Genomic DNA, 9,091 nt, shown 5'->3' with positions numbered 1-9,091 from the left:
GCCCGCAGGCCTTCCCTCCCCCGTGTCCGCCGGCCTGCATGAGCTGGATCTGACTGGGAAGTGGGGGGGTGCTGCCAGCGGAGAGTGTTCTGCCTGCACCCAGTAACCTGCCCAGGCAGGGCTGGGGCCTGTCAAGTGGGAGTGGGGAGAGGGCGGCGGGCAGCCCAGGGTAGAAAGCAAGAAGTCCCTTTGGAGTTCAGGCAAAGTCAGCCCTGCCTTGTGTTAACCATGAGAGTGCACAGGGTGGCATCTCCCCTTAGCCCTTTTGTGTCAGACTGAGGCACCAAACTCGTGTCTGAGTTGAGCGGTTTTTTTCTTTTCCTTTTTTATACTAAGTAAAACAACCTTTCAGGAATTCGTGTGTGGAATGCTGTGCTTAGCAGTGAGGGGGGACCCTGCGGCGTTTGCACTAAAGACACATCAAGTCATCTTTGTCTCATGCTGTCTTAATATAATCCTCCTTTTCTGTCAGTGTAATGCACTATTAAAATTTTTATTAGATATACTGAAATGTCTGGGGTTTTACTTTTACAGGGTGGAAAAATACAGACCCATGAAACTATCTGAAATAGTTGGAAATGAAGATACAGTGAGCAGGTTGGAGGTGTGTAGCTGTCCCTTCATTTCTTTAGGGGTTAGCCCAAAACCCAGTTCTGCGTAGATCTACAGACAGTAAAAGCACTTCTGTATTTTTACATCCATACTTAAGTATGTGGAAAAAAACTTTCTGATGTTCTTAAGCAATTACTTCTTTTACGACGTTTGAGTGATGTTCTAAGGAAATAATGCCCTCTTGAATTGGGATGTTGTTTAAATTGGCCCTGTTTTGATACACCTTAGAAAATTTGTGGCTGTTATAATAATATTGTTTCAATGAATAAAAATAATTTATATAACAAAAGAAAGAAACATAAATATAATGTTTCTCTGGAAGAAAAATATTTTCCTTGACAAATTAGTTTGTGAACACAGTATTTGTTAATGGAAAGCTTATACTAGCAAATATAACAGTGGTAAAGGAAAGGCACAAGTACTAAAGACTTGTGGGATTAAGTGCGTTTAAATTTTTCCATATTATTCTAGGGACTGACTTCTAATGCTTCAATTAAAAAAAAAAAACAGCAACGTTCAAAAAATGAAAGCAGGAAGGAAGAAAAGAAAAATTGTGGAAGAAAAGAAAATTTGTAGAAGAAAAGAAAAAGAAATTGTAGCTCTCGTAATTAAAGTAGAATTGGAAACTACTTGTTCCCTCTATTTCGTTATATAATTTTTAAAATTTTTATTCTCTCTTAGGTCTTTGCAAAAGAGGGGAACGTACCAAATATTATAATTGCTGTAAGTACTGTTGTGTTGTACTGTACTTCACTGTCTTGGTCTTGGCTTCTGAAATCTAGCCACAATAGCCTCCCAGTATAGATTTGTATGGTGCCTGAATGTATTGGTAAGAGAGATATTGATTGCATGGTCACAGGGCAGTGTTCTTGGCAGAATACACAACTAGTGAACAGCTTTCTGTTAAAAACTGACCTGGCCCTCAGGTGCCTACTGAAGCATGTCTTGTGCTTCTCCCTGCAGCATTTCTCTCTGTAGGAGGCAGGATCCTGACCTTGGGCAACTTCTAGTCTGATGTTCTCTCTGCAGTTCCTCTGTTGCAGCTGTTTTTCATGACTGGGGAGCGTTATAGAGAGTACAGCTTAGAAAATTACATTAAACTTAGCAGCAATTGTTGCATTTTGCATTTTTAGGGTCCCCCAGGAACAGGTAAAACCACCAGTATCTTGTGCTTGGCTCGTGCTCTGCTTGGTCCTGCATTAAAAGATGCTGTTTTGGAGCTGAATGCCTCAAATGACAGGTGAGAATGAATAAACCTTATCAAACTTTTAATGAAGCAGCAAGTATTCATTTTTATTTTTAGTTCAACTCAAGCCAGTGTGATAGGCTTAATAGGCTATTGTAAGGCCTCTAGTACTTATTTTAATGCAGTTTTTCCAAGTAAAAGTTAGGCAATCTTTGGTGTTCACCTATCAACATAGATATTATTACTTGATGTTTTGTAAACTTGACAGATACTTTCATACACAAAAATATAAACAGATGGAGTTTGGTACTGTTTTCTTGATTTTACTTTAAAGAGTTAAGCTTCCTGCATTCATGAAGAGCCTCCTAAGATTGAAAAGTGAACAAGTTGTTTATAATGAAACTCCTCAATGCTTCAGAAAAAAAGTGAAGTGATAGAAATTAGTGCTCTATAGGCAGCTGGGGATTAAAATGTAGGATAAGGGTGTTAGTTATGTAGAGGACACTGACTGTGCTCCAGGAATTAGGCACTAAGGGCTGATTATATTTCCCAAGTTCTGTAGCAGACCCATCCTGAAGTATTTTAAGGACATTTCCTGGAGAGTTGCTGATGAGTACAATACATTTTACCTGCCTTTGTTAATATCAGTTATAGAAGAGCTACAGAATCACAACATTCATTTTCTAAACAGAACAAAAAAGTAAAATCCTTTATTTTTAAAACTCTTTAATGGGACTCTGTCTAGGAAAGCACCCATGTTGTGCTAAAATGATGCAGTCTGTCCAGCTGTTTTTCTTAAACTCTTCTGAGTTATAGCTGGATCTGTGGACATACCTGTGTGAAGTACAAAGCAGTATTAAACGCTTCTGCCTTTGTTCATTTAATACCCCTACCATTTGCCAAACATAAGTAATTTTGTAGCAGTACTGCAAGATTACTGATACATATATACTGATACTGTTAAATTATTTTTTCAAAGCCTCCAAAAATGAGGAGTATTGGTGTTTAAATCTGAGTCAGTCAGACAGTCTGGCTTACAACATGGTTTCACAACAGTTATAATGGCACAGCTGAAGGGGCAGGGACAAACAGCGGGAGAATAGGGAGCTCAGGACCGCGTCAGCCACTGTGGCTGCTGAATAAAATCTATTATGCAATTTCACCCAACTGATCATGAGTCACTTGAATTATTGTTCCAGAGGCATTGATGTTGTGAGAAACAAAATCAAAATGTTTGCCCAGCAAAAGGTCACACTTCCAAAAGGTCGGCATAAAATAATCATCCTTGATGAAGCAGACAGGTACGTTGTTTTTGTCTTAACCTCAGCTACTATGTGAAATGTGTTGGATCTATCCTGTCTGCAGAGCTGCTGTCTTGGACAGTCTTAGATGTTTCTATAAGGTTATAAAAAAAAAAATTTGTTAGGAAATAAATGTGCATTGAACGGTGTTCTTACGAGATTACTCATATCAAGCAGATATCATTGCTTCAAAGGTTACACTGAATATCGGGGTGCAAGACTGTGATTTAGCTGGATATGAAATAGCATTGTCTGGGTTTTTTTTTGGAAAAAGAGTCTGGCTTATATAGACAATTTCACTGGATGAAAACGGGACATTCTCCTCCATCTGCACATAAGTAGTAGTATTCTTAGGAGTATTATTCAGAGTGTTAATGATTTATTTTTGGGTGTTAGTTTTATGGAGGTCTGGGTGACTGCCTGCATTGTGGGGTGGTTTGTTCACATGACTAGAAAAAGCTGCTTACTTTATCAAGCCAGAATATCAAGTAATTTACAAAGCACCGTTTAATATCAGTAAACTCTGAAGTTTGTATCAAAATAGTTATTAGGCTGCATCTATACGTCAGTGAAAGGCAAAATCTGTCCTAACTCTTTTCTCCCCCAGCATGACAGATGGAGCACAGCAAGCATTGAGAAGAACAATGGAAATTTATTCCAAAACAACGCGCTTCGCACTTGCCTGCAATGCCTCTGACAAAATCATAGGTAAAGTGCTGCTAGTCCCTGGGAGCTTTTGTCATATGTGCTCCATACTGTTGGCTAACTTCCAAGGCAGTTTTCGGAAATACCTTCAACCTGCTCGTTGGAAGAAACCATGGTACTTCTGAAAATTCAAACCGCCTGTACATGCAGCTAATAAGAGTATATTTGTGTTGCTGGTGAACCCTCCAAACAGCTGTTTTTGATGGATAGTGCTATGCATGACTGCAGAAGCAGATTTCTCATACTTGGGGCTCAATCTCTATCTGACTGCTACAGTTTAAGATGTTTGATGTATTGTTTAATGGGTATTGAACCCCTTTGGTTGTCCTGCATTTTGAAACGTAAAAGTTTGCCTATAGGCCAACACATTGTAGACCTTCAGACTTTTCTTGTTTAGCAATGATAAACATATACATTCAGAAAACCAGGAAAACAGGAGCAGCGGAGCTTCATATATATTTGCACATTTGGGTTCAAGTGAAGGACTGTAGCAATTGTATATGCTTAAGGAGATGCTATATTCTGTCTGGAGCTGACGTTCTTTTTCTTTAAAAGAAGACAAATGAAGAGTTAGAAGCTGAGATACCTTCTTCCAAGATGAAAACAAATGCTATTTTTTTTGAGAAAAGAGAGAAATGCTAATTGCCCATCTCTGTCCTCAGAACCTATTCAATCCCGGTGTGCAGTGCTGCGTTACACCAAGCTGACAGATTCACAAATCCTTGCAAGGCTACTGAAAATTGTTGAGAAAGAGGATGTACCATATACAGATGATGGACTAGAAGCCATTATCTTCACAGCCCAAGGAGATATGAGACAGGTAAAAGAAGAAAGGCAATGAAACAAAGGCTTCTGTTTAAAGCAAAACGATCTTTGAATTGTGGCTCTCAAGGATTTATCTTTGGAGAGGTAGAGCAAAGGGGATGTGAGCTGTGGCACAAGAGTAACTAAACTACTTGGGTTTGTGAGGTTTTAAGGTGGATCTGCCCCTTGGAAGTGAATTGGTGGGAACTGGATACCAAATTTGTGGGAGGAAACAAAGTTTGCATACATTTGCGGTTTACTCTGTTGCTTAATTGAAAACTGCGTATTTGGCATCGTTTTCTGAAAAGTGTATTTCATCCTGAGGAGGGGAGTGAAGCAGAGCACTTCAGAAAATAAACAGTGTCTTATTTTTCCTTTCACAGGCATTAAACAACTTACAGTCCACCTATTCTGGATTTGGCTTTATAAACAGTGAAAATGTCTTTAAGGTTAGTAATAGTGTAAAGCAGTGAGGCTAGAAGTTTAGCACTACAGCTGTGTGAGACCTTTGATCAGGTATCTAAGCCTTTGAAAGTGCTTTGCCAGTTTGCAGTCGGCACTTTGTAGGTAGCAATTACAACATTAGGCTGTAAAAAAGTGCATGTGCCTTTTGAAAAGGGAGGGCGAGTGCGCTAGCAGTCTCTAATGGTACGTCTGAGACTTTGTGGCTTTCCAGCTCTCTCAAAGCACACAAATCACATAACTGCTGGGAAATTTGACAGTGGTAACTTTTGAATCTATTACTTGGGTGTTCTCATTTCGTGCTAGTGAGTCTGCCATGGCAGGATAGCTGCCATATTACTTAAAATTTAATCTGTATTATAGCATGTGTCTAGTTCAGTACTTCAGCTGTCTAGAAGCTTGGTGAAAGTACCAGAAGTTTAATGCAGATTCTTCTCATATTTTGAAGTGTAATATTTCTCTTTGATATAGGTATGTGATGAGCCTCATCCTCTGCTTGTGAAAGAAATGATACAACACTGCATAAATGCAAATATTGATGAAGCGTACAAGGTTGGTTTTCATGTGTTGTGTCGGCATAGACAGACACTTCTCTGCAGAATTCTTGTTTGTTTTGAAGAATTCACAGCGTCTGTTGTTTTTTAAGATAAGGGCAATACTATGTAGATGAGTTGACAAATTAAATCCTTTTTATGCAAGGGTTTGTTCAGATGAATAAGCCCATAAGCAAAAAATCAAGTTGTATTGAAATTACTTGCCAAACAATTGAGGTTAAATCAGTTGATAAATAGTACATGCAGTTCCAGTAGTTATATACAGCTGTTCTAAAAGTGAATATACTTGACTCACCTGGTAAGTTTTGCAGATAAATGAGGGATTATTCTTGCCTGCACAGATTCTTGCCCACCTGTGGCGACTTGGATACTCTCCAGAAGATGTGATTGGCAACATCTTCCGTGTATGTAAAACCTATCAAATGCCAGAATATCTGAAACTGGAATTTATCAAGGTTAGTACTAACTTAGCTCCTGGTGAGGTCTTTTGGGCCTTTTTAAGAGGAGGATGCGATCCCTAATACAGGGGCAGCCTCAGGGTTTTCTGTTTGAGATTTGCTATATATTAGCGTGAAAGAAGTATTTCTTAACTCCTTCCTGCTTTCTTTCCCACTCTGCATCATCAGTTTGTCAGTAAGAATGGTCACTTGAGGTTTAACATCTAACCAGCCACAGAAGTGCCAAAAGTCACTTTAGTGATCAACTAGAATTAATAACAAACGTAACACTGGCTGAATTTATTATTTACATCAAAGCCTCAAATAACTCCTTGAGAACTTTCTTCAAGTGCATACTTGATTCTAGTCCAATAGACAGCAAAAAATTATATTAACAGCCAGTTGACAAATGGTAAACTGGTGTAATGGAATCACTCTTCATCTTTAAAATCTGTCCTTAAATGTATGCACCTTGCTTCTTATAAAGGAAGTGGGGAAATACAGGCTGTGATTTAAAAAAAAAAAAAAAAAAAAAAAAAGGCATTCGAGTTGGTTTCCATGAGAAGATACATTTTCCTCAAGTTCGAGTGACTCAAAGTTGGTCTCCTGTTAGTAAGGGACATGTTCTATTTAGTCACTAGTCATACTAGACCTAGACTGGGGGAGAAAACAGAAGATTTTACAATCTCTTTATGATCAGGAAATTGGGTACACTCACATGAAGATAGCAGAAGGTGTGAACTCACTTTTACAAATGGCCGGACTGCTGGCCAGGCTGTGTCAGAAGACGGCGGTCCCTGCAGCAAGTTAGATACGTCATGGGGCTGAAGCCTGTGTTCTGGAAGGTGAAGGCCTGGTGTGCAAGGTCAGCAGCTCCGTGCGTGTCCTGAATTCTGCATGCAAAGTCTGTTCCCTTGGTTTTGCTAAATTGCAGAAAAATAACCAGGTTCTATTGTAAAAATGTTTTGTACTTTTTTATTTAGACCAATAAAGCTTTAAAATTTACTTTAACCCAAGAACTCTTGCATGTTGTATAACCGAGGTGGAAAAGAGTGTGGGCAGTCCAGAGCAATAAGGTCTGTCTGGTGCACTCAACAAAACTGCTCCTGTCAGCAGTACCGAGACTGAACAGCAGGAGAAACAAAAATGTAATTCTGTTGTGAGTGATTACACTTCAAGTCTGGTCATGAGTGGTAGTCTTAGCAAGACAAAGAAGGGAAAACTTTTGCACAAAATAAGGCATTTAATGAAGTTATAATTGAGGCATGCTGAGCAGGTGCCACTCCTGGGTGCTGTTATGTGCTGTGGGTAAGGAAGATATTGTCACCAAACATATACAAGAGAAATATTACACATTTCTTAATGGTGCCAGCTATTTATTTTCAGTATTTCTTTTAAAAATGTACCAAATTCTGGGATGCTCTGCATTGGAGTTCCCTTTTCTGTCCTTGCTGTCCAGGTTAGGTCATGGCATTTCACTATAGTTCCAGCATACCAAAAAGCTTACAGGATCATGCTTTCCTGTCTGTTCAGTTTTGGAAACCACCTTGCCAGTGCAGATGAGCAATAAAGTGTGAAATGCAGAGTGAAAGCAAATATAAATTGAATTTGACCACCTCCATATCAGATGCGAGATATGTACAGAGCTCTCAATATAATGAAGTACGTTCTGATTATAGCAGTCAAACAAAACACGGTAGAAGCACAAGTTACTGGTGCCTGCGCTTCACCCTGCCCATCCTGTTGAAGCTGTGGCTGGTTGCACCCTCCATTTCTCTGCCTCAGCCACAGAGGTGATGAGTTTAGCAGCAAGAGCTGGTAGCATCGTACATTGCCCCGTCAAGACTTTCTGCAGCTCGTCTGACCAAGCCTGAAGACAAGCCTTTTTAATTCAAAGCACAGGAGAGCAAGTTAATTGACAGCTAAAGTGCAGACACGTTCGAGCTTGCTCCCAAATGGAATAAAGCAAACAGCTCTTAGAATAACGGATGCAATTCTCCGAGTACATTTGTCCTTCACTAGATTTTAATGGAACTTACCTTTTGATTCCCAGCCAGTGAATTGTCACTACTAGCACAAACACTGTAAATATATGACTAACAATTTAGTAGCTTAAGGGGCTTAAGCTGCTGAGTTCTCTACAGACATAGCATCACAGCTTTTGTCCCCAAAAGCAGCCCTGCCCTGTCCTTCCCTTTGGTCCCTTAGAGCAGCCTTCCAGTACCTAAAGGGGCCTACAAGAAAGCTGGGGAGGGACTTTTTACGAGGGCAGGGACTGATAGGACAAGGGGCAATGGCTTTGAACTGGAAGAGGGAAGGTTTAGATGAGATATTGGGAAGAAATTCTTCCCGGTGAGGGTGGTGAGGCAGTGGCAGAGGTTGCCCAGAGAAGCTGTGGCTGCCCCATCCCTGGAAGTGTTCAAGGCCAGGTTGGATGGGGCTGTGAGCAACCTGGTCTGGTGGGAGGTGTCCTTGCCCGTGACAGGGAGGTTGGAACTGGATGGTCTTTAAGGTCCCTTCCAACCAACAGGAAGGAAGAGGTGTTGCTGCAGAAGTTTCATAAAATAGCAAACATCGTATTTGGAGGACTCCTAAGGCTGGTCCTTACCCCACAGATATACCTACCTGGGCATCGTCTGGCTTGCTGTGCTGGGTGAGAAACACGGAGGGTCACAGTTCCTGTTCCTGCCTGGTTGCAGTGGTTTCCTTCTCAACTGCATTCAGTAGCTGCTTTTCAGCTCCAGTTTGGAGCTGATTCTTTTCTAGGCTAATCCTCTACAGCACTAGAGGGGACATAATCATACCCACTGCTCCAGAGAAGAGGAATCGTATCGGTCTGAGAGGCCACCAACGCAGCCGGTTCTACCGAAGGTGGTTGCTCAGCCCCTCTGAATGCAGAGCTACTGCTTTCTGGTAGCTGGCTAAGGCTCCCCAGCTCCAGTTGAGAGTCTCACCAGCGGTGCCCAAACGACTTTTCTAATGAGTCTTAAATTGAAAACAGGAAGCGAGTTGCTCACTTGGCTGCCTGCC

General features: G+C 40.7%; 1 protein-coding gene across 1 annotated transcript; it reads left to right on the top strand.

Annotated features, from left to right (window-relative positions):
• Positions 1-526: 526 nt before the first annotated feature.
• Positions 527-7,073, top strand: RFC2 (replication factor C (activator 1) 2, 40kDa). The gene is made up of 10 exons (XM_009703615.1): positions 527-604; positions 1,294-1,335; positions 1,746-1,852; positions 2,998-3,099; positions 3,707-3,807; positions 4,467-4,624; positions 4,992-5,057; positions 5,542-5,622; positions 5,966-6,079; positions 6,762-7,073. Exons 1-10 carry the CDS (start codon positions 554-556, stop codon positions 6,870-6,872), a joined length of 933 nt encoding a protein of 310 aa, XP_009701917.1. The 5' UTR covers positions 527-553; the 3' UTR covers positions 6,873-7,073.
• Positions 7,074-9,091: the final 2,018 nt, after the last annotated feature.

The sequence above is a fragment of the Cariama cristata genome, unplaced genomic scaffold, assembly GCF_000690535.1.
Source record: "Cariama cristata isolate BGI_N322 unplaced genomic scaffold, ASM69053v1 scaffold29617, whole genome shotgun sequence".
NCBI lineage: Eukaryota > Metazoa > Chordata > Aves > Cariamiformes > Cariamidae > Cariama > Cariama cristata.
Note: the sequence above shows the minus strand (reverse complement) of the source record. Positions and strands in the feature narration are given on the sequence as shown.

Bases quoted from the DNA above. Each gene is read 5' to 3' on its own strand.
- RFC2 (XM_009703615.1), top strand. From the start codon at position 554: ATGAAACTATCTGAAATAGTTGGAAATGAAGATACAGTGAGCAGGTTG. The intron at 1,853-2,997 runs GTGAGAATGAAT...TTATTGTTCCAG, and splicing joins CTGAATGCCTCAAATGACAG to AGGCATTGATGTTGTGAGAA. The intron at 5,058-5,541 runs GTTAGTAATAGT...TCTTTGATATAG, and splicing joins ACAGTGAAAATGTCTTTAAG to GTATGTGATGAGCCTCATCC.